The sequence below is a fragment of the Anolis carolinensis genome, chromosome 5, assembly GCF_035594765.1.
Source record: "Anolis carolinensis isolate JA03-04 chromosome 5, rAnoCar3.1.pri, whole genome shotgun sequence".
Lineage (NCBI taxonomy): Eukaryota > Metazoa > Chordata > Lepidosauria > Squamata > Dactyloidae > Anolis > Anolis carolinensis.
In genome coordinates, this window is record NC_085845.1 from 183,169,616 (window position 1) to 183,196,244 (window position 26,629).

The window sequence follows — 26,629 nt, forward strand, 5'->3', positions numbered from 1 at the left end:
AGAAACCCTAACAGCTGGTAAACTGTTGTGGGCCAAAACACCTGGGGACCCACAGATTGAGAACTACTGCTCTAAAACTTCTTGGAAACTTGTGCAGGAAAAACAGCTGGAAGCAGCACTTCTGCTGTATAACCATATGTACACCATCTGGAGTCTTTACAGCAGTTGCAAGTTGAGTCTGTTTTACTGGGCCCATTAGGCACAGCTCAAATAATCCTAAAATACTTCAAATTGCATATGGATAGTTCATAACAATATCTTTTTGGCGGGTAAACTCCTTTCCTCTCCAGCAACTGTGGACACTGAATAGAGATTTTAATATCAAATGCTGTCATCCTTGCAAGTGGGGACAAAAATTTCCACAGTGTCTCCCTGCTGGGAAGGAACTGAATATTTCCATGTAGATCTTGCCTTGTCCACAGAGACTTCCAAAAGACTCTGGCAGACCTTAGTGGATGATACGATCATTTCCTGTTTGGATACAAGGTGAGATGTAGACACTTGTCTGTGCCGCCCACTGCTTTCCAGTAGCCAAAGAATATCCATGTGTGTGTGTGGGGGGGGGGGGCTGTAATGGTAAGTCTGTGGGGAGTAATTAATTATTACCTGTATTGCCATACCAAATTCCAATTAATGTATATTTTCTTTTTTACTGTGGCATTTCTTGAAAACCATGAACAGAACATATTTATACCCAGTAGGTTAGTTTTTCCACAAAATTGACTGTTGAATTTTCCATGTAGTTGTACATCATCATACAAAACTTGATTTTGTCTGATTTCAGAAGCCAAGCAGGATTAAGTCTGACTAGCACTTGGATGGGGATTATCACACAATGGCATGGATTTCCAAGTCTCTAGCAATGAGTCCTGAGGTCTCTTCTGCAAATAATTTATCTTGTTACATGAGCTGAGGCAAAGGACTTCCTGCATCTTGAACACTTTTTCCTGGAATAGTTGGGGTGAGAAACAAGGGCAAATTGTGGTATTGCCCTCCCCATGCCTTTTGTTCCTTACAGCATGGTAGAAAAATAATCAGAGGTAACACATACAAAAACATTTTTATTAGTTGTTAGTATATGTTGCTTCTTAATGCAATGCTCAAACTAGGAATACAACTTGGCAGAGGTACATACATATATATTACATGTAGGCTATTTTTTTTAGTTGTGTCTTGAAAATATTTCAAATTCTCTTGAATTCAGCCCTACATGAAGCCTTTGTGTTGGAGCTCATGGGTTACTGCTCCCCACATCTAGCATAACATTTTGTAGTGTCACTTTCTTCTGAGTACCATTAACTTTTTCTCCACCTATGATGGATGGCAGCTTTAGGTACAGAGTCTCAGAGGTCTCCTTTTCCATCATGCTTCACTCTCCCTATATGAATATTGTGTAAATAATATGTATATCTTTACAGATTATATAAATATATATCTATAATATATATTTTATATATATATATGTATATATGTATATTACTGTGGTTTGGCTTTATGAAGTCAACCATAAAATTTGTGCTTATCTTATATCTGAGATCAAATGTACGGCATTATCAAGACAGTAGCAAGTACCTGGAAATCTTATTATAATGAAGATTTTTCATACCCTTTAGGATTTCATTTGCTGTGTGTGCCAACTCATCCTTTACAAATAAACTTGCTCTATTGTTCTTACAGCAAGTTTTAAGTCAAAATCTCTGATCTTTGTAGAGAAACAGGATAAAAAAGAACTCAAGATCTCAAGAAGGATTGTAACCCTTCCTTATACATAGTTTGAAGAGTAATCAGACATTCATTGTAGCTTTATTTACACTGTAACTCAAGTTCAACAATATTACAGGTATTGTATTATATCTGTACATAGCCAAGTAATGGTTTGGTCATGTTGAAACACACCACCAATAGGTATTTACAGATGGATTAATTCATCTCCAGCTCAATACTGTCCTCCTTAATATGGCACCAGTAGTTAAAAGATAAATTGTTCAAAGTTCATTTATTAATGACCTTGGTAGTCCCTTTAGTTCAGAACAGGATGGTTATCTTTGGGGTACAACTGTAAAGATGAGATGGAACAGTCTGTAATATCCAGGCATCCTGTATCCTTCCAAAATATATTATGGGACAACTTTTTGCCCTCCCTCTGTAAGGATGTTCCCCTTGGTGGGGTTGGGTAAAAATCTGGATTCTCCATGTCAAATCTTTCTGCTTCTATTATTTCAACATTTGGTCAAATAGGGAATACATGAGACACATAGCAGGACACATTTGGAACTGGTCTTTTCTACATGTAAGATTTCATAATGCATCACATTACAATACACCCACATCTCTTTTTTACTTGAGCAATGTAAGTACCCACATTGCCTCTTACTGGCTATCAAAAAAAGAGATATCAGTGAATGTCCATTCCCAAAAAGGAATGGGTGAGTATTTCTTTTCTGATAAGAATTAATTACAAATTTCTTCAGTTGAGTTAGGAAATAATTTGAGACTAAAGTTGTTTGCATGGGGAAGAAATCAAAACTATCAGGTTCAATTTAGTAACAAAGCATTGTAACCAGCAGTAATCAATTATTTATTTTTTGCATGCATTTCATGAATTTATTATTAATTATTATTATTGAGTAAATTTTGTAAATTTTGATGATTTTTCAAATTCTGGGATAATTTAGTAAAAGATTTTTTTACATGGATTTTTTTTCATGAAAAACAGGATGCTTTCTTTTTGCAAAAATTGTTAAAATGCACAAAATTCAATGAACATGACAAATGCACGCTGGCCTTCTCACTCTCATACTGAGATTAAAAAATGCCAGAGAAGTTGAAAGTCTTTCCCTTTTTCCGTTTCCTCCATGTGTTCAGACTTTTTTCTTTTTGCATTTTTTCAAAAAGAAAATTACATCTCTAATGTTTCTCTCTTAAAAATCTAACCTTCAATTCCTATATATTCAGCTGTGTTGACATCTCTTAATTCTGAAAAGTTCATCATCTTTAATAATGTGAACCCCTTCCTCCTCCCAAGCTCCTTTGCTATTCATATGGCATGGAACCAGAAGAGCTACAGACCAGCAGCAGGTAAACTCCTGTGTACTCCTTCTATTTAGCAGTTGTGGGAAAGTGGGTGCATTTGGGCCCTTGCCAAGCAGCGCAGAATCTGTTTGGGTGTGACTGGGCAGTGTGGATGCTCTCCTGTCATAGAGGTTGCTCAGGATGCCCCTGTTGGATCACAATGCAGGCTGAAAACTGCATTTTTGATGCTGGTTCCTACCTGCAATATGTGTTTGCGTAGAACCGCCCTAGCTCAGGCTAAAAGAGAGAAACTGGCTTGAGATCACTCAGTGGGTTTCTTGGCTCTGTGGGGGCTAGGATTTGGATTTCTCAAGTCCCAACCCAACACTTTTTAATTGCTACAGAACACTGAGTCTGCATAACTGGTGCTGAATGTGTTACTTGTAAATTTATTTATACGATTACTTTAATATTATAGATATGTCACCTGTATTACCAGCCAATGTAGGTTGAATTTCATTGACAGCTGTTACACAGCCGCAGTGCTCCTGATCTGGACACCATTCAAATAGTAGGTGCTGTTTACAGCAAGCCCATCAAGCATGGTTGCCTTTCAAGCTTCACCATGGTTCTACCACAATACACCTGCCACATTTATGTAAGGCCTGTGGGGGTGAACAACATGTAGACTAGGTTTTGAGTGGCCCCTTTGTGTGGCCGATGAAGCTGCTCATCAATCACTCAACCCCGTTTGAAAAAAAAAAATCAACAGACCAATTGCTAATTCTAACAAGAGCAGACCCATTTCAGACTTTTTTTGGCCCCAAGCAATACAGATGCTTCAAAAAGAGATGAGAAAGCACACGTGAGAGAGCTACTGCAAGCACCCCAGAACTGGACACTATCTCCAAATACCCCTGCTTTCCTTCACAGTCCTTCTAAAAATAGTAACAATCACTTCCTGTTTCCATTTTGAGATGCATTGCAGAGGAAAGTAGAGTCATTTGGGCTTGCCAATGGTTCCTGAATGCAATTCCTTCAGGGTTTATTGTAAAGGACATAAATTGGGAAGGACAGAAGATAATGATCTGAAACCAATTGCTAATCCTAACAAGAGCAGATCCATTAAATCTAATGGGATGCCCTATAAGTATACTCACAATTTAATTGATTCAGTGAATCTACTGTAGTTAGGACTACCCAGTAGGATTCTGGCCAATGTTTAGAACAGGCATCCTCAACCTGCGGTCCTCCAGGTGTTTGGGCTTCCAACACCCAGGATTCCTGACCATTGAACAAGCTTGGCTAGGGTTTTTGGAAATTGGAGGCCAAAACAGCTGGAGCACTGTAGTTTGAGGATGCCTGGTCTAGAACTTTATAATGTTGCTAGACAAAAATATACCTAACCTCCCAGAATTTCTAGCCACCATGGTTGGTGGACATGGAAGGTAAATATTTCTTGGAGTTCTGGTATATTTCCAAGCGCTTCCAAGGTCTTGTGGAGAATGGCTGCCATTCAGAGAATAACATGGTGCATTTTCCTTTTGCAAGAGGCTGGAGAAGAATTCTACCTATTTCTTTATACTTCTTTTCTGGGAACCTTGTGCTTCCCTCCATGGGTATAACTAAGGATGACAAATAACTAAACAATGTGACTTTTTCTTGTTCGCATAGTGAGGAAAAGAACACTGGATTGGATCCAAACTTATCAACAAGTACAGTAGGATCACTGTAATAAATTGGATTTAAGTTGGTAATGACTATCTTACTCTTGTATATACTCATGTAAAAATTGACCTCATGTATAAGTTGGGGGGCCACCAATGGAACCAAAATTATAGATTTTATATGGCTTGTAGATCAGCTTAGGGTCATTCTGGTGAGAGGGTCAAGCACTTGCGCTGTCTCAGGGGGTCAGCAACCCATGACTGTTGCCACCACCACCATTTTCTTGCCCAGGTGGTCAAAAAGGTCTTTTGCTACTCTACTCAGAGAAGGGAAAGGTTTTTTTTCCCATAAGAGTCAAATGTTAACTTATATTAAAAAAGGGAACCACTCCTTCTCTGAGTAGAGTGGTGAAAAGTAAGAGCTTCATCTGTCTCATGGGGACCTTTAAAAAGCACCGATCACCTCTACCCTCTCAGCACTCCTTTGAGGTGAAATGCCAAAGAACCACCACCACCACCACCACCATTTTCCTGCCAAGGCTTTCAGAATGGCCAGAAATGGTGCCACAGAGAGAAAGAAGGGGTGGTGGTGTTTCTTTTAAATGTTCCTTTGGACAGATGACGTGCTTGCCTTTCATCACTTTACTCAGAGAAGTGGATGGTTCCTTTTTATTAGACTTAAGGTACAGTGCTTGAATTGACCCATAGATAGGTTAATTCAGTTTTTGGGGTCATTTTTTTTACTAAAAGCTTTGAACTTATAAATGAGTATATACAGTAATTTCAGTAAATCTGCTTTGGGAATGTTTAAGCATGTATACGATTTAGTAGTCCCATGTAAAAACCTAAAATAAATCCAGAATCCTTCACTTGATTCTGAAAAAAAGAGAGGTAGGATTTGTTATTGCTGTCAAGGATAATGTCCTCTGTTCCAGTGCCGTGCTCAGGAAGAAAGCTGAAACAAGTAATTGTGTTCATCAACCTGCTAAACAGTTGAGCATCAGGTGACAAATGCAAAGCTCAAAGGCACTTTTTAAGGAAAAAAAGAAGATTCACATTCACATCCAAGAAAGCAAACTCCAAAAAGGGGGAAATGGCATGATGGGAATGCACAGTGTCAAGTAGGTTTACAATAACAAGGGAAACTATGAGAAATTGTGCTATTTCCTTGGAGATTCTCAGTTACTTAATCTTTGCTTTAAAGATGAAATCATTAAGTAGCCAAGAGGGATTTGTTTAGGCTCTCCTCTAATCCATTTTTTACCACTCTCTCACCACAGCAACTAAATTAAAAGCTTTCAAATTTCAAAGGTAAGGTGAGATAGACTAAATATTTAGTGTCATAAAGGACAAATAAAACTTAAGCATCATTAAATAATTGTTATTAATTGCCAAATTTTGTGAATCATGGATAGGAGTGTTGGATTGGGAAGAGATAGTTCTGAATCACTGTAGGTATACTATGTTTTCCACAGATGCGAGAGTGAACCTTATTGAAGGTCTATTTACTGGGATCTCAAGGCAGATCTAGGGGGGCTGAAATTCCTTCTCTCTTTAAGCATGACATGCCCAAGGTGATCTAATAGGTTTCCATGGCTGAGCAGGGATTTGAACCCTGGTCCCCAGAGTCATAGTCCAATGCTCAAAACTCTATACCATGTTGCTCAAGCCCCAAGATTTTTGGGCCAAAATCTGAGACTCAAGAAGCAGCAACCTCAGTTCCTTGCAGACAGGATACATATTTTTGGGTTAGAAATTTAATATATTTTCAAATTGCTACACTTAATTTGATTAACCTTTGAACAGCCAGTTAGAAGGCTCTCTACCTGTCCAGAGATTTACAAGCAGCCTTATCTCTTGCCCAGAGCTGTCTCAATGAAAGCTGAAGAACCTATTTTCCTGAAGGCAACCCATAAAATTGATAACTATGGGTGGTGTCTGAAATCAAGCAACTTTAAAGCTAATCTGCAATTTTTTGGCAATTGAAAATTGAAAATAAAACAAAAAATAATTTTGGTATGGATCTATTCAAGGTATTCTTTTCTGGATTACAGGAGGTAAGTGCAAAGGCATCAGTCCAACTGCCAACACCCATCCCAACGTTTCATTTCCCAGCTCAGCCTTGAAGCTTACTGGGTAACCATCTGCCAGTCTAACATATAACACAAGGCTGTTATGTTGATTAAATTGAGTGGTTGGGAAAACTATAAATATTTCTTCGAGCTGTATTAAGGAAAGTAGAAGGACGTAATTACATACAAATATTTCCATATATGTTCATAGCTATTTGCATAAATTAAGCTGTTAAGTAATTTAGTTTCTTGTTGCTATGTTACTCCACACTTCCTACAGTGGACTTATTTTACTAAAGATGGGGACAAATTGAGATCTAGTTTTTCCAGAGTCTTAAAAGTCTTTACATTTGGGATGAAAAGATGCTGGTATATGAAAAAAATACTTCTGGAGCAATTGAACTGATTATTTGTCCATCCAAAGGTCATAAACATTTGAATTTGGTAAAAGTCATGTTTGGAGAAACTTCTTAGCTTTAAAAATCATGTGCTGGACAGGAAAAAATAGGTTTCCCCTCTGTTGGAAATTGCTGTATTTACTATATTTGGCAGGTAATGTCTGAAACTTTTATTTTAATTTATTTTAAAAGCAAACTTGCTGTGCAGAAACTAGCCTTTTGGATGGAAAGCGTGTCTGCTAAGAGAATATATCTGCTCAGAAATCAGGTTTCCTGCACAGAAATAAACATATTTCAACTTTCTGTGCAGAAGGAAACCTACATACAATTTTCACGAACTATGAAAAATTTTGCCCATTTAGGCTTTTACTCAGCAAAGTTTTCTGACACCTGGAAAGCCCATTTTTCAAACAATTTTTCAAATATTTTTTGAAAATTCTATCTATCTGTTAGGAATGAGACTTCTAAGTAGAAAGCTGCCCACCTGAGGTTCAGTTAGCAAATAATCTATTTAAATTATAAAAATTCTTTCTATATGCCTATCAATACACATACAACATGTGCAAATTTATGCAAATATTTGACCTACTTGTATATTTTTTTAAGCAATCAATTTCCTTTTTGGTGAAATGCACTTTCTGTTTGTGGCTACTTTGCCTGATTGGAATGGGGAGAAACTTATTGAGTTTCCATTTTAAGGTGAACGTATCTAATTTCCAAAGTTTGAGAAAATGTATTTTGGGGTGACAGTTCTCAAATATTCCAGCCAGAATAAGCAGTCCAAAACAGCCATTTTGAAAGCCCTGTTAATTCTGTGCTTGCAAATTGATATTTTAACTGTAGCTTCACTGGCCTACAAAACTCACATTTCTCCAAATTTGGTAATATAATTTTGTGATTGGAACACAATATATATATATATATATATATATATATATATATATATATATCACAGAAAAGTGTGCACAGAAATGTATAAATTGGTTGAAATAACATTCAAGAATGCACTGTATTAGAAAGACAGCATGTATAAATTCTGTGAATTCGGCAAAATATGATGTATATAAGAAATAGAATGTATAAATATGCATATCCCAGAATTTATGGTGAATCAAATTTAAGATGGGAAAATTTCTCAAAGTTTTAGAGGAGTCCAATTTAGGCTTGAAAAAAATGAGAAACTGAGAAAAGTCAAAACTGAGAGACATATCCCTTCTCACTGCCGGACATTCCTCAGTTTACTGCTTCAAGGCCTGTTGTGGGCTTACGATCTTTAGATGGGTGAAAACTGAATGAGGGAGTCTTTGCTGCAGATTCTAGTACTGGCTGTAGCTCGGACTAAATGGTCCTTGCGATTCCTTCCAATTATATGATTTACCAGACATTAATTGGAAACTGCAAGGAATATCTGCCTAGGAAGCTTCCATCCATATGCAAATTAGTAGTAAAGTCATTATCATTTGCATAATTGCCTTGGTTTACATAATGCCCATGCAATTTATCTATTTTAATGCTATTGTAGATAGTCCTGTACTGTAGACAGTCCTGAAATCTTTGTTCTCTGACTTCTCTAATCCACTTCATCTTCAGATTATTCCTGTGGTCTATCAAACAAAAAAAAAAGTGAATTTCCAGTTCCTACTTCTTCTCTGTTCAATTTGACTACCAGTGAGTGTTGACCCAATCAGATAGAAAATCTGAACCATCCAGAGAGGAAGAAGTAGTTAACATAAGCCACCTCTTTCCTGATCACTGATAGTTGCCCTCTTGCCAAATCCCAGCTCTTGAAAGTCCTACTGACTTAAAAGGGGAGAACATGTGCTTAAAGGTTTGCCTGACACCCTATTTTTTATGTGGTAAGGTACTGTTTTTCTGATGTAGAGCTAAGTAGCAGAGGGGAGGTAAAGATTAACACTAAGATTCTCTACTTTTCTACAGTCAACCCCATTCCACTTCTGTTAAAAAAAATATTTGGAAGCTATTCAACTGATTGGCTTGTTCTGCTGTTTTGCTCTTCCTGTCTCTTGTACTGTCCACATAGAATATTTATGATTGAAGAATTTCAAAACCATTGAACCATATTTCCGATGAACATAGACACACACACACACAGAGAAACAAATTTGGCAACTCACATGCCAGAAGAATTGACTGAAAACCCATCCAAGGTTCTTTTCGGCTTGATGAAACACCAGTGCTTTTGTACAACTCCATCTTTTGCAAAGTGCCAACCCAAATTAGCCTTCAGGCTAGATAACTTCTCAGGGATGGAGGTTGTACCCAAAGAAGAATGAATTCAAAAGCCCTTCTACATGAGACAACTGGAGAACAGGGGGCCCTGCCTCAAAAACGTATCTTTTTCTGGCCCATTGGCTATTTTCTGTCCCCCAAAAGCCACACTGACAGAGAAGTGCAGATTCAGAGATGGAGCACACACAGCCCACCCATCGCTGCCAGTGTGTCCTCTAGCCTTTTTGATTTTGTACTAGAGCATAAAGTGCTATGGCATTGTTTTATAAAACTTGACACTTTCTTCCTCCCCTTTCCTCTGCAGTTATGGTTTCACCTCGTGGCACCTATGTTCTTGTAATGACACATTAGGAGGTGCTTAAAGGTTTTCTTGAAGGTAGCATTGCAGAGTGCATAACAGGCAGGATTAATGGTGCTGTTGATGTAGCACAGCCAATAGCCAATCGTCCATACTGTGTTAGGGATACAAGCTGAACAGAAGCTGTTGATGAGAACCATCACATTGTATGGTGTCCAGGTAATGATGAAGGCCAGGAGAATAGCCAAGATAGTCCTGGTAACTTTTTTCTCCCTGGAAGGAGGTGTCTTCTTTTTGGCAGGCTGCTTTGTCATCTTGACAATCTTACGTGCTACAACATTCTGCTTCTCATCTCCATTTTGTTCATCGGGGCCTACAATCTCCACGGTGGTGTTGGCAGAGCTACTACAGTCACCTTTGGGGGACTTTGTGAGTATCCTGATGCATGTCAGTTTGGAATTTTCCACTTTGGTATTGACTTGGGAGACAGAAACCCTTGCATCCTCTTTAATGGCTTCATCCTCTTTTACATTGGAAGCGACAGCACTGACAGAGGTGGAATCATTGGAGCTTTCCTTCTCCTCTGTTGTAACACAATTTTCTACCACTGATTCCCCTGTGGCTTTGCCATTCTGAATTTTGCTATGTTCTATACCATCTACTTTGGTTGGGATGTTGTTATTGTTTGGTTTCCCTGTTTTACCTTGGACCAGACTTGGAGAAGCTGGATCCTCCTTTTTGTCTTTCTTAACCCTGCTCTTACTGGCACGTGATATTTGCCAATAGAGAATAGTCATGATGATGACAGGCAGATAGAAAGCAGCAATAGCTGTGCCAAATGTGACGGCTGCATTGGACAAGAATTGAATATAGCACTCTCCATCAGGAACAGTTCTTTCCCCTACAATGAACTGCCAAAAGAGAATTGCTGGGGCCCACAAGATGAAGGACAGAACCCAGGCAGCTGCAATCATCATACCTGCCATCTTAGTGGTCCGCCTGACTGGATAAGTCAGAGGCTTGGTGACACAAAAATATCTGTCAAAGCTGATGATAAGCAGGTTCATAACAGAGGCATTGCTGACCACGTAGTCAAGAGCCAGCCACAAGTCACAAACCACAGGCCCCAAGGGCCAGTAGCCAATCACAGTGTAAAGAGTGTACAGGTTCATGGAGAAAACACCGATGATCAAATCAGCACATGCCAAGCTGAAAAGAAAGTAATTGTTGACTGTCTGCAGGTGCCGGTTTACTTTAATGGACACCATAACCAGAATGTTTCCAATGATGGTCACTAGGCTGAGGGACCCGGCCACCAGGACAATGAAGACCACCTCAACAGTTTTATATGGACTCGCCAAGGCCATCACATCCTCCAAAGAGCTTATGTTCGTTGAGTTATTCATCTCTGTGTCTAATGAACCGCTGGATAAATATCACTTAAGCCTGCAGAGAAGAGAGAGAGAGAAAAAACAAAGATTGTGAGGCATTTTCTTCACTTGTTTTGGCAAACTGGAGCTGAAGACAACATAGAAGACAGACAATGAATAAATATAAAATAATGATGATAAAACAATGCAAATAAATTAAAATATAAATATAAAATTCAAAAATCATTAAACTATTATTGTATTATCTTGTCTTCTTTCTACTTTAACAGTATGACCCCTGTAGCTGTGGGGAAACGAAACTATAGATAGTAGTTCTATCTCTTGGCAGACACGAAGCCTGTGGTTACTTACAAGGTGTCTCTCTTTGCCCTGGCAGCACAGAAAATCTGGGCAACACTATTTTCTGATATTACAGTTGACTGTGCTGGAGATGCTTTTAACTAATAGTGGCTGTTTATATTGAAGTTATTCCCTGCTTTCTTCTTCATACACGCAGTCGTTTCCGACTCTTCGTGACCTCATGGACCAGTTCACGCCAGAGTTCCCTGTCGGCCATCGCCACCTCCAGTTCCTTCAAGGTCAAGTTCCCTGCTTAAGTTTTAATAATGTTATATTTACTTGGTTTTATCTTGTTTTTAATTATGTAGGTGCTAATTCATGCAGTATGTAGTATTTTAAGGGTGTATCTCGGCATTGATATTGTAGCATTTTAATGATGTATATAGGATTTTAATGGGGTGTTTTATATTGTATTTAATAATCTTGTTTTCATGTATTTCATGTATGTATTTGTTTTCCTTATATGTGAAAGGTCTATGGTCAAAGCATCGAATAAAACTACAACTACCTTAAACTAGTAGTGACTCCTATTAAAATGAAAGATTTCTGGACCCAGAATGCCATGCAACCTTGAAAAAAGTCATATTTTGTCAGAGGTGGATAAATGAAACCATGGGTCTTGGTCCTTTGGATATTGAGGTCATATTGTACAGTTAGTAGGAAATCCAAGATAAAACTGGAGGCTTTTTTCTTATGTAGGAATTTTGAGAGAATGTAAAGGAACTGTGAAAAGACTAAATCGAGCCTCTCCAGATTTATAGGACAATAATAGGGCTGTATGGTTCAAATTTTTTAAGAAGCTTCATACACATGTAGCAACAGGAAAAACAGCCAGTGTCTGATGGCACCTGTGACTGAAAATGCTCAAAGCAGGTTTGTATCTTTCCCCTTTTCAGGGTAAACTCTTCTCCAGCAATTCCCATTATACAAACTAAATGGGGTGGGCTGTAGCCTGGAGGTTCATGAAAATCTGGCTGATGCCCCTGCTTTGAATGGGGATCCTATGCATTAATTGCAAAGAGCTGCAAGGAGCTGCAAGTGAGGAGGACAAAAAGTTTCAACCAGCCCTGAGGTTATCTGCCCAAATCTTAATTTAACTTCCTTTGAATCAAAGCTGTTTCATTTCCTGAATCTCATGAATCCTTTGGAATACTTGCTTCTCCATTCATTTTTCAAACTGGCATTGCTTGTGCTGTTCAACGAGCCTTCAATAACTTATACAAAGAAAACTCAAAGGAGATATGTGTGTGTGTATCTATCATCTATCTACCTATCTTTGATGTATCAGTGATAAGTGAACAGGTAGTATTTGCTCCTTGATTTTATACATTTTCTTTCATTCCTCAAAATCAACAGAATGCAGCTGAATAATGTTGACACTGGATATACGTATATTTGTTTATGAGACAGGCTTGATAAGATTTGGAAAGGATGAGAATTTAAATTTTCATTTGTTTTTGTTCGTTTTGTTAAAAAATACAAAATTCACAAATGTCTTCACATTGAGATGAAATGAACTCAATTTTTTAAGAAAGAAAAAAGAAAACAATCATGTGGGAGAAAGGAGAACACAGTGTCTCTAGAAGCTGATACTACTATAAGGTATTTGAGGAACTCATCCACATTTAATATAGTTGCTTCCCAGTTGTGTGTTGTAGTGATGGGAAAAGGTTTTCATACCCTGCAATATTTTTCAGATGAATACCAGGGCTCCTATGGCCAAGCAACATCAGATTGTCTCAAGATGGAAAAATATTAATTTGGAATAGGACATAAGCTAGAGGTCTGCAGTGCTGTTGCTAGAGGATGAAGCATGTCTATACAACTGTAAAGTTCCAAGATTATAAGTAATAAAGATGTCTAAACTGGAACATTCTCCATGATACACCAATTCATTAGTACCATGTCTCCCATCCTATTCCTGACTGGTACATGTCAAAATGAAAGTAAACATTGGAATGTCTTAATAGGAGTGAAACAGAGTGGGCTTCACTGCATACCACTGGGATTACAAAATGGTCTTTTGCTTCTCAACTAATAACACATGTTACATTCCATCTTTCATAATGTAAAGCATACATTTTCACTGCCTTCTTTCAAAAGAGCATAAGAAAGAAAGCAAGAGAGGAGGACAGGAAGCAATTCTCCCCTAGATCAGTGGTTCCCAACCTGTGGTCCCCAGATGTTTTTGGCTTACAACTCCCAGAAATCCCAGCCAGTTTACCAGCTGTTAGGATTTCTGGGAGTTGAAGGCCAAAAACATCTGGGGACCCCAGATTGAGAACCACTGCCCTAAATATAGGTGAAAATCACTGTCCAAAATAAAAACACTGGTTGGAGACCTACTGTAATGATATCCACTTACAAGGGAGAGAAAAAGATAGTTTGAAACTGTGATGTTCCGTACATTCATATTAAGTTCATATTAAAACAGGAACTAAGTTATGAAATGAAATTTGGGGTACATCCACGTTGTAACATTAATAAAGTTTGACATCAGTTCAACTGCCATGACTCAATGCTATTGAATCCTGGGATTTGTACTATGGTGAGGCAGAGGATAAAGACCTCATAAAACTATCACCCCCATAATTCCATAGCATTGAGTCATGACAGCTAAAATGATGGCAAACTATGCAGTATAGATGCACCCTCAACTATCCCCCTAAACATGTAATGGAATTCTCCAATTAAAAATGCATACAAAAATGTGTTCCTCCGTTTGGAACAGACCAAAGATTCCTAACATATTGGCTCCTGGTGTTTATTGGAAACTGATTGAAATTGATTGAATATCTACTATAATTAATGATTTTTCATAGGAACAAACACAAGGATAAATAACTTGATGGTATCTAGATATTTTGGACTGAAACTCCAATAGTTGTTGCTGTATTTCTGTCTACCATTGAAATAAATATGACCCATTGGACAGCAATATCATACCCTTCATAGGTTTCAAAACATTAATTATTTTATCATGGATGTATACTTCCATTATAAGTTTAAAATATTTGCTTCCTTCTTTTCAAACGACATAAGCTTCTTCTGGCAAGGCTTCATCCTCCATCCAAGTGTCCTAGGACACTGCCCAGAGAACATGGGATGCTTCCCGTGTGCCCATTGAGAAAAATGGAGCTGGGTGGTTACACTTCCCCCTGTGGGATGGGGAAAGTGCCAATGCAGGCAATGCTTAGTGCAGAGTGATGTTTCCCTCGCTGCCCACCGGATTTGCCATGATGCCTGGTGAATCCCCTCACTATAGCCTACAAATTGGACCTCAATGTGATGAGGAAAGCAGTACCATCTTATCCTGTGTCTCCAATGAGTCCTGTTCAATATATAATTATTGTCTCAGGAAACCAGTTCCTAAATTGAATATATTTTCATGAAGCACACCAATTTATTGGTATTTGAGCAGATAGGCTGGTAGCTATAGAAAGATTGTGTGGATTCGAGCACAATATTTCCATTTTTTGTCTTATATTCTGAGTGAGGGGTCACAAATAAGTGACCATATTGATGTAGGTCACTCTGAATCCTATTGTGAGCTTTATTTATTAACTTTTGTTTATGTCAGGAGCAACTTGAGTCGCTTCTGGAGTGAGAGAATTGGCCATCTGCAAGGATGTTGTCCAGGGGATGTCCGGATGTTTTTGATGTTTTTACCATCCTTGTGGGAGGCTTCTTGCATGTCCCCGCATGGAGCTGGAGCTGATAGAGGGAGCTCATCCGCACTCTTCCTGGGTGGGATTCGAACGTGGCAGCTTTCAGGTCAGCAACCCAACCTTCAAGTCACTTAATCCACTACGCCATCTGGGGGCTCCTATTAAACTGGTTTCCCACAGCCGATACTGTTTGCAAGGAGCACTGAACATTTATCTTTAAACAAGTATTTGATGAGGGACAGAGCCACCTTCTTCCCACACTGAGATACCTGCACCAGAAATGGACCAGAGATCTATTATTTATTGAACTAAATAAAATTTATATAAGTGTTGATTTATCAAGTGATCATGACTGAAAGACTGTATTCTGTTTGGAACTAACAATATAATTTAGGCAATGGTATATTTGTTAGGCCACACACGGTACAAGGACATTAGAAATCAACATTCACAATGGATTAGTGGTTTTGATGCCACTGATCAATAATGTTATAAGGCCAATTGCTTTAATACACAGATTAGAGAGTTTTGCAGATACAAAGCCCTTGCCATTACATCAGTTATAATTCCTTTCAAGCTTTGCGGAGATCAGAGTCCAGAAACATTTACCAGTCTCAAAGGATTTGAAGGATAAATTCATTACAGATTTGCCATTGAAATTCCAGCTCAAGCTTTGTGGCACTGCTAAGGAGAACGGCTGAAGAATTTCAAGGAGAGCCAAAGGTTTTTACAACAGTAGCAAAATTTGTAAAAAGGCAGGAAAAATAGAACACGTTTTCACCTATTTTGTTTGCTTTATGTATTATTCTGCAGAGTTTTGAAACAATATATTTATCTGGGGAGTAGTAAGATAGAGAGGGAGAGAGATAGACAGACAGACAGACAGACAGACAAATAGGTAGTGTTGCTACTAGAGGTTTACAATAGGCTTTTTCTAAGTAACAGGGAGGATCAGAACCTTTTCTGTTACAGCTGCCACAAGTTAATTGGGTGTGTTATCAACTTCAGCATAAAACAAGGCACTAAGTTTGTAAGCTTTGAGCTTTGCATATGACTTAGCTTGATGGCTTGTCGAGAGCTGAAGAAGCTGTTGTTGGGAGTGGTTATGCAGCATCCTGAGCATGAAGCCGTTTGGAGTGCCAAGGAAGGCAAGATAAGAACATTCTACTAAAAAAAGTTGCAGTTTGTTTGCATGCTGTCGTTTGAAGAAGACGACTCACCAGAGATATTGTTTGTTATTGGTGAGAACAACTCTTCTGTTTTGTTTTGTGTTTTTGTTCAGTGAATAGAACTAAGTTTTCTTTTTTACTTTAAAGCAACAGACTCATGTGTATTTTTTGAGTTTTTATCACACTAAGAGTTAAAAGGGGGTGAGATATTCTGCGGGCTGTTATCACTATCCTGACAGGTAGATTATATCTAAATATAAAATAACAATGAAGTAAATGTTAGAAATAATAACAAGAAATCAAAGTAAAAGTAACATCTTTATATTTTTGAGTAATATCTAAATTTTAGTGGTCATGGAGCAGGAGGGCGGTTTGGCCATTATTCTTATTTTTTAAGGTAGAGTTTCTGCTGCTGCTGGCATTACTATTACCACCACTACTAATTATGTAAATAAAGTTTAAAAGTATAAATATATAACAATAGTTTTAAGAAAAGTATAACTAATGTTAACAAGTTCTTTTTCAAAACAGTCTTGCTGTCCCAGGTGCCAGTAACAATGGGGACCACCTGGAAAGAGGAATGACAAACATCACTATAATACACAATTCCTGGGGTTCTGCTCTCTGAGAAATCTGCTTCATTTCATTTAAGGGGAAAAGCCAGGCCTTCACCAATTTCCCAGAGTGAACTTGGTCTAGATATGTCATATTCTTCAGCATTTCACATATGAAAACCAGTGCATTTGTAGCCAAACCACAAGGTGTGGCCAAGATGGAAAAAGTTATAATTGAAGAAGAATATCCAAGTTGGGAGATGCTTCAACTGCTTGCTTAAGGCTACAGAAGTGGTTCTCAACCTGGGGTCCCCAGATGTTTTTGGCCTACAACTCCCAGAAATCCCAGCCAATTTACCAGCTGATAGGATTTCTGGGAGTTGAAGGCCAAATACATCTATTGACCCACAGGTTGAGAACCACTGGGTTACAGAGAAGGGCAAGATTCTGTCTTACTCTCCTCTATCCATTGCTGAGTCACTTGAGTGCAAAATCCCTTTGCACTTGGCACTGAGACTGGCTCTACACTGCCATATGATGCAGATTAAGTGCACTGAACTGAATTATATGACTATACAGTGCCACACAATCCAGTTCAATGTGGTTAGTGGTAATCTGCATTCTGAAACTGCATTATATGGCAGTGTAGATCCAGCCTCAGTTTGCAGCAATTGCAGTAAACTGAGGACAACGGGGGATTAAACAGGATGAATTGGAACAGTGGAGAGCATAGGATGAGTCTGTGCTTTTAAATGGATTGCTGTAGCTATTTTTCCATCCATCCTGAGTAGTGTGGTAAAGCCAGGCAGCCAATACAAGCAAGAAAAGTACCAACATTTTGTGGTGGAACCGTTATACCTATTTGGCTGTTTTTATATATAATTTATTTGCAACAGTCATGACCATGTTGTCAAATAAATGGAAAGCTTTTTATGAAAAGGTTTATGTCCCACTCATTCCATTGATGAATATAGTGATGACTTGGATTTGGAGTTTTCATGTAATCTGAATATGAAAAATATATTAACATCTGCTTGGTTGGGGAGGGGGGCTTTTTCCATTATTGTTTGGATTTACATTAATATTTATATCCTGCAGCCCTGTATGAAATCCAATAGTTGCCCTCCATGCTATTTCAGATTCCTCCCCTACCCGCTTTCTTGACTTCCTGTCCCTGAAAATTTCCTGCCGGATCCAGAATAATACTGAAGTCATTTGTGATTCTGGCATTTTCTGACTTGTGCTGCCATCTACTACTGGCAGGCTTTCTTAAGAGTACAGTCAACAAACCTTTGTGCATGGCTGGAAGCAGCAAACAATGATTCACAGTTGTATAACATTAGCAGAGCAAATGTATATTATGCCTCTGGTGAGAACAGAAATAACGTGAAATCAAAGTATTCCCCAAAGAGCAGCAGGAAGCTGTATATTAATGGATGGCTGGTTTCTGCAGCAATGTTACCTGCCCTCATTTGAGCTAGAGGGCTGAGGGAATTGCACAACACTTAATTACAACTTGCTTTTTGCTGTGGTAATTGTAACTGGTTAATATAATGACTTAAGCAGAAATAGCCATAGATTAAACCTGCCACTCATAGGCATTTTAACAATAACATGCCTAGCATGATATTACAGGACTAGGCACAAAAAGTTGAATAAGTGAGTAGGAATGAAGACTAATGGTACATCTACAGTGACAAATTAATGCAGCTTGACACCACTGTTCATGGGCTAAGAGCGTAAATTTTACTGTTCATCCTTACCTGATGGAAGATGGCTTTTAAAAGTAGTAATTACTTAAAAGATACATTCTGTTTAATGCCCCATTCTATGCCACCTACCCCACTCCAATGTTGCCAAAATAACCAAACTATATTTTCTTACAGGGTGAACTGTTTCACTAACAAAAACCCCAAGGAAATAACAACACTCAATTCAGCTCAGCTCTAGAAGATTCTCTAATTGTAACTGCCAAGTTTTTGTAAAGAAATGTTTGACAACCGTGACAGTATACTTAAGTATCTTGTTCATCAATTCATCACATACTACTCTCCAAAAGATTTTGAAATACATTTCACAGATGAAATCAAATCTCTCTCTCACACATGCAACCAGAGTACTGATAATTTTCTATGGCAAGTATTGTGCGAAAAGGAGCCTTACATCTCAAACAGATCCCAGCAAAGTTAATCTCTTTGGGCAACAGCTCCCAGAATCCCCCAGGCAGTGTGGTTACTTGCCATGCTGGCCTTAAAACAGTGGAAATGATGGTTTAAAAAACTATTTCCAAAGCTAAGTATAACTAATTGTTTGATATCAACCTGCAAATGTAATTAAGAATGCATGCTACAGTTTATGCAAATATGATCAAGATTTTGCTTTAGTTAAAAGAGAGAAGATACTGGGAAGCATCACCTAATGAAGGATAAAAGAGGGAATGAAAACTGAATGGGGAAAAAACACTATTAAAATTTTGTGAACAGCTAACAAGTTTCAGAATAGATCACACCTTTTCCACTAGCTGATTAAAAATGTTTATTGAACTTGCAGGAATTTCCTACCATCTCATTTTGAACAGACTCCCTGGAATGGAGTAATGGCAGAGTTCATATTGATTGTCAAACTTCTTGAGTCAGAATGTGGAACCTGCACAATTGCAATGTTATATCAATCAAATTCCACTACAAAGTAACAGGTATTGCCATTTCTGATGTTTGTTTATTATGATTTTGTTTTGTGTTTTATTGTTGTAAAGATACATTGTTTGATTCAATTTGTGCAAATGTATTTGAGCAATTTATGGAAAATGTCAAATAAATGACAAAACAAGCCATCAAAAGTGAGATCTCTAAGCTCAAAATGGCTTTACCATTTGTATAATCCAGGAAATTTACCACACATAGATGTATGATACTGCAATACTTTTCTGTAATGATCCAAACAATTGGACAAAGATTATTTATCAAAAACATTACACACACATACACATATTTAAATGGAACTATTCCAAATTCCAAGGAGATTACGCTTGAATAAACAGCCTCTCCACAGTCAAATGTTCTTTTGCTGCCAAGTAGGAAATTGATCTTAAACACCCCATTACCTCAAAGGTATTTATTGTTATGATACAAGGAGTCAGAGAATAGTAAAGCTATCCACAAACTCCCACGGATAGGCCAAACAAGGACGAACCAAATTGGAAATGCTGACTCAAGTGTGAAAGTTCACCTTTTAGTTGTTAGGTCATTCACACAGTGGTAGAAACAATAAATAGCTAAAGATACTATAATTCATTATTTTCCAATTGGCACAAGGCTACTTGGAAAGAAACAATGATTTCAAAGATAGATTACTGCTGAATACAGAATTGGTATTTATGGATGAAGGTATATACTTGTCTTGGCTTTGGGACACTCTAAAAATGCCCATGGACTTTGTTGTAACCTAGATGGAGTAAAGGGGGGCTTTCAGAAATAGTTGAATCCAACTCCCATCATACCTAGCCAACAGGCTCAGTGGTGCGGAATGATGGCAGGGGCTTTCAACATTCTGGATCTTGCAGTAGATGAATGAATCCAGACATTTATTGGATTTTATTCTATAAATGTGGACAGTATTTTCCATAAGAACACAAGTATAGTGTGCCTCCTCTGAATGAATACCTGGTGAAGGTAATGGTTTGGAAGAGGAAAAGACAAACTGAACCTTAGTCCAGAGATGGTTGCTGTCAATGGTCTCAACCTGGGTTTGGAGGTGTGCCAATGATCCCTGAATAGAGTTACACCCCGCTGAAAAACTGTTTGCAATCTTGGGGTGCTCTTAGATCCATCATGTTAAGTGATAACCCAGACAGATGTGACAGTCAGGAGAGCATTTTATCAGCTTTAGCTGTTATGCCAACGGTGCTCCTTCTTAGATTGGAAGACCTAAAGATCATGGTGCTGCTACTGGGAACTTCTGGGAACTTCTACAATATGCTATACATTGGGCTACCTCTGTAACAAGTTTGGACACTTCACTTACTTTAAGACTTGTCAGCCAGATGAGTTATTATTCATACATGCAAAAATGATTATATTACATGTATATTTAAAACACTCTACTGGTGGCCAATTAGTTTCTGGGTAAAGTACAAAGTGTAGTTTATTTCTTTAAAAGTCCTACATAGTTTGGGCTCAAGTTACCTACAAGTTTGGGCCCAAGTCAGCAAACAAATGTCCTCTGAGTAACAGTCAGCCAAAAATAAACTGACAGTTACTCAGAGGACATATTCTTTGGCTGTCCCTAGACTGCAGAATGACCTACAGAAGAGCTTCATTATCCTGAGATATTGTCTGAGTTTAAATCAGAAGTCACAACCAGTCTCTTATGGCCTATCAACAGGATTTTTAAATTGTAGTTTCTAAAGTCTTTATTGATGGATTTTAGGGGACAGGAAGTTCTAGAAAATGGCAGTCAGTAATGGCAGGCTGGCTTGGAAATTGAATCCAAGTGGGAAGAAAGAAGGGGAAATGAAGGAGAAAGGAATGTATGCTGGAAGATACAAAAAGTAAATCCAAGCCAAGGCAAAGATGGATGACAGACTATGTATGTGCCAAGGTACGGAAAACTGAAAAAGCACCATATATTTTTACAGAAGTGTCACCCAAGTAACACTATATACATTACATCCTGTATACAATTTGCTACTTGGCAATTTTTCCAGTTGTAGTCTCCCACTCCATGTCTTTTTGTTCTTTCAAACTCCTCCTCCCAAAATATCTAAAACTTCTTCGCAATCTCACAGAAAAAGAGAGAAAACTTTTAAGGGCTCGTGTATGTGGTTGTGTGTGTTCTTGCTCATGTAAATAAAACAAAATTCATACCTCTCATTTGTGAGCAAAGAAACATAAAAGGGGAGAGAGATCATTCAAACTCTAGGGGGAGAAGAAATTTTCTCAACTGCAATTTCTATTTTTCTGTGTAGAACATATTGTGATCATTGAGGATATTTGCAGAAAATTTCTATAGCCAGGTTGAAAGAAGAATAGCCTCAGAAAAACATCTGCAGAGAAATTCAATTTAGCTCTCTACTAACCTACGTTTTCCCACTTATGCCAGAGATGGAATACCTGATACGGATAAACAGCTTCCATCATTGATCACCTTTGGCTACCTGGAGCTGATGGGAATTGTGGTCCAATGTCATCTGGGGGGCCATGGGCTCCCATTTTATACTATAATTTTGCACCCCCACCAAACATTTATACACATTTTAAGAGATGTTATCTGTATATTAATTTTCTAAGGATTTCTTCACACAGCACAAATTTTGGAGGCAACTCTGGTTCCATAGCAACTTGGCCATGCAGCCGGCTCCCATCACACACCAGAGAAGTACTTCTGGGGCGGCTCCATGGCAAAAATTGCTGTGGAACCTGAGTTGCTGCTGAAGAAAAGTGGTGGCAACAACATGGGAGGCATCCTGTATTGCATTGCCCTCAACAGGGCAAGCCGGCAGGTGGACACTTCCCCACATGTGATAAGGTGGGGAGAAGTTGGGATGGTGCAGGGGATGATAGGTACAGCCAAAATCGCCATGATCCATGGCAATTCCGGTGGCATGTCTAAAGAGGTCCTAAATTGAGTTGAATTACGTTCTCCTGACTTAAAACCCCTTTACTTTTACTTATGGGGGAACCTTAAAGGATGCGGTGTACTGTAGAAAACTAGACACACTGGCAGTATGTTAGGAAGAAATTGAAACAGCATGCCCAGTGATGCAAGTGGGCACCTTGGTCAATGTTGCTCAAGCAGTAGTTTGCCATAATTGGAAGTCTGGACACTGATGGCAATTGACAACCACTTTGTTATTGGTATATGAGTATATTGAGTATTACAATTTTAATACAGGTTTTTCCTTTCTTAAAATGTATATACTTTTTGGTACCCTATGTATTTTGCTGAGAACCCTTACATTCTGAAAGATCATGGTCCTAGGAGGCAAATAGATATTCATAAAACCAAGTGCCTGTGCATATATTGTTCTTTAAAAAAACAAAAAAAAAACACGGTATCATCTATATTTTAATGAGCTCTAAAACTCTATGGGTATGCCAGAGTTCAGTAAGCAAATGATACCTGCTTCACTTTTAATTATAGAGGCTGTGGCTACAATCAGTTTATCTTTTAACTTCACTACACATTTAAAAAGATCCCAGCAGAAGGTAAGCTGAGCATGATACACACAGAGGTCATTAGTCTTTGCTTTTCAGCCGCCAATGCTAACAGGCCTAAAAGTTTGCTGATGACTCATTCATTGTCTTTTTTTTAGTGAAGCCCCAGACAGTTTGTGTGAACCAGCCATTCACAGTATCAAAGGAAGTACTCAATAGCACAAAAACGTAAGGCTGCTTTTGACTTCACACATATCTGTAATATTTTTAACACATCTTTCCCCACACACAACTAGCCTCAGGCATTTCCAACCACATATGTATTAAAGAGAGGGATTGCAGGGGTTAGTTAAATCGATGATTGGCTAGCCTTGCTTGTATCTTGTTTGTTTTCTGTAATAACTTGTATAAGCACTGAGGTACAAGCTATACTTGAGAACCTGAGTGAACTCCTGCCAAAAAAGAAATCACCATTCCCTTTTAAAATTTTCACATCAAAATAGGACGGCCATTCATCTAGTCTTTTCCTAGATATTTAGGATACGTTTGGTTTGGGAAGGATAACGTGGCTTGAATTCTGATGCCCTGGTTCAACATAGGCAATTGTCAGGGGCAATAACTGATAATCTCATTCAGGTGTGGCAGATGATGAGTTCTGTGTCAGTGGAGTGGTGAACCTATTCTTGGTTTCATTCCAAAGGTTCACAGAGCTACTGAAGATATTTAAACCTGCTTTGGATTCTTGTTCTGAAATTCACACCGAAATCCATAGAAGATTAACCAACTCACTGAGATGGACCATAACACATGGAGCAAGACTGACTCATTTATGACCCACCAAACATAACACATAGAATCAGAGAATCATAGAGTTGGAAGAGACCTCATGGGCCATCCAGTCCAACCTCCTGCCAAGAAGCAGGAAAATTGCATTCAAAGCACCCCCAACAGATGGCCATCCAGCCTCTGCTTAAAAGCCTCCAAAGAAGGAGCCTCCACCACTCTCAGGGGCAGAGAGTTCCACTGCTGAACAGCTCTCACAGTGAGGAAGTTCTTCCTAATGTGGAATCTACTTTCCTGTAGTATGAATCTATTGTTCTGCGTCCTAGGCTCCAGGGCAGCAGAAAACATGCTTGTTCCTTCCTCGATATGAATTCCTCTCATATATTTATACATGACCATCATGTCTCCTCTCAGCCTTCTCTTCTGTAGACTACATGCCCAGCTCTTCAAGCTGCTCCTCATAGGGCTTGGTCCACAGACCCTTCAGACACAATCCAGTAAATGATATGTTAATGAGAAATGTCCACCGATAGCTTTATTCTCCATGGATAACCCACCCCCTTAATGCCATCTGAGTTGGTAACCATTGTCACAATTTGTAGAAACAAATTTCATACTGTATCGCTGTACACAGAAATACTTTATCTTGTCTGTCTTGAGTCCTCCATTGTTTAACTTTATTGGAGGGAAAATATATCAATTTCTACTATCTCCACATGAATTATATCATATTTCTAATTTTATTGTATACATAGACCAAACCTGGGACTCACAAATAATATAATATTTGTGTAGTATGTTTTTGTAATGTGTCACCAGTTGTGAATGTGTATTTTAGGAAATACAAGCAAATTGAGGTGTCTACACTACATTAAGAGGTTCAATGTGGGAGTATTTGTCCAGTGTGTTGTCTATCCCCTGCCCACAGGTATCATTTTCTTCATTCAATGTCCATGTTGTGTGCTGCTAGAAGCCACAATCTGGGCATGTCCTTAAATGGTCTCTTTGAAGTACTTTTATTTTTATATTGTAAGAAACCATTCATTATATGTAACTGTAGGCCTGCTGTGGTAACATCCTTCACAGCCACATCTTGTTAAAAAGCTCTGGCATGAAAGAACAACAATTGTTCCTCATTCATATTTAACTACAGACTTCTCTTTCTGAAATGTGTGGGAAAGTTAACCTGGTTGTACGATTCCTAAAAGTGAAATAATGCTAGGTGGTGAGAGAAACTGTAGGTATTTGGAGCCGTGTGTTAACAGCGGAAAATAAGAAGAAAGGTACTTGAGATTAGAGCATGTTTAAGAGACTGTATGCACATAAGCATAAGGAGATGTATGATTTTGACCTTTGGGTGGCCTGTTGTATTATGGATGAATGAAGGTACAGAGCTGATTCTTGGGGGGTGGGGGTTAGGAGGGCAGGTTGTTTTATGTGATCACTAAATAATTTCTTTAATGAAAGCTGATCTTTGTCTGCTGGGTAAAGGGGGAGAGAAACTTGTCTGTTTTACTTATGCTAACTCTGTTAGGCACAATATGCTCTGATAAGAAATAACTTCTTTGGGTTTAACAGTCTGGTCTAAAGTTGCTGCTTTGCACTTTGCAGCACAGCCAGCATGCTATAGTGGTTTTGGTGTTTGACTAGGGGTGCATTTACATTATAGAATTAATGCAGTTTGACATCATTTTAACCTTTTAATGGAGGTTATAGTTTTACAAGGCCTTCTCTGACAAAGAGTGCTGGTGCTTCACCATACCACAGCTCCCAGCATTCCATTGCATTGAGCCATGGCGAGTAAAGTGGTGTCAAACTGCATTATCTCTCTTGCGTAGATGCACCTAGAGAGAAGGTCTGACCTCATAGGAAATGAATTCTAGAGCTTGAGAGCAGCCATGTCCTTCCCAGTGTTCCCACCAGGTATTCCTGTGAGAGTAGCAGGAGCAAAGGAAGGGCCTCACTTGAAGACCCCAAACCTCAGGCAGGTTCATATGACATAATGCAGACCTTTAAACAGTCTGAACCTAAACCATACAGGGTTTTATAGTTTAAGGATTCCACAGCACTGACCTATAGCAGTTAATGTGGTATCAAACTGCATTGATTCTATTGTGTAGATGCACCCTAGAACTTTAAGAGAGAAAGGTTTGAATCTTCTTTCAACCATAGAAAACCACTACTAAACCTTGGCCAAGTCACATTCTCTTAGCCTAAGATGAAGGCAATGGTAAACTTCCTCTAAATGAATCTTGCTAGGAAAACCTGATAATAGGGTGTTGTAGCATGGAATTGACTTGAAGGCAAGTGCTATAAAGTGAAAGCAAGTGCCATAAAGGTATAGTGTGAAAGGTTGAGCTCCAGAGCAGGCTGCTGTTAACATGAAATGTAGCTTTCACCTCACAACACTGGAGCCACTGACTATACCTGCTCCTCCCTGTATATATTCCAACACTTAAACTCTGGTTGTGGAATCTAGCTAGCTCACTTATGGCCTCATCATAGGGAGTAATTTTGCTGGCATATGCCGGTTCCTCTCTATTTGTGCCAGGGAGCTCACTGTCTCCCATCCCACATGGCGTGCCGATTCTGGCGGCTCATGTGATAAAGTCATTAAGGCTTAGGCGCACAATTCACTTCCCTGTGGTTGAAGCTCAGCTCATATTTCCCTCTTAACTTCACATAGGAAGTCTTGCCTCCCATTCTTCTTTTTAGTATAAACATTGTGAAGGAACAGAATGTGTGAACTAATGGCTTGCAGAGATGTAATTAGCTACAGTTCATGTGATTGTGACTGCTGCAAAAAAAAAAAAAGGAAAAAAGAAAAAGAGACCAACGTTGTCATGGGAAATGCTGCTAACAATACCCCAAAT

General features: G+C 38.6%; 1 protein-coding gene and 1 long non-coding RNA gene across 4 annotated transcripts in view; one reads left to right on the forward strand and one right to left on the reverse strand.

Moving 5' to 3' along the window:
• Positions 1–1,041: 1,041 nt before the first annotated feature.
• The window catches only part of chrm2 (cholinergic receptor muscarinic 2), a 200,715-nt gene continuing 175,127 nt past the window's right edge, over positions 1,042–26,629 (reverse strand). For all 3 annotated transcript variants that reach the window (XM_016997087.2, XM_016997086.2, XM_008119836.3), the window contains exon 4: positions 1,042–11,143. In XM_016997087.2, the coding sequence (XP_016852576.1) occupies positions 9,712–11,103 (1,392 nt within the window). In that variant the 5' untranslated portion in view covers positions 11,104–11,143 and the 3' untranslated portion in view covers positions 1,042–9,711. The remainder of the gene's footprint in view (positions 11,144–26,629) is intronic.
• Positions 16,133–23,522, forward strand: LOC103280526 (uncharacterized). The gene is made up of 3 exons (XR_507393.3): positions 16,133–16,336; positions 18,705–19,513; positions 21,247–23,522. It is a non-coding gene; the product is annotated as an uncharacterized LOC103280526 (long non-coding RNA).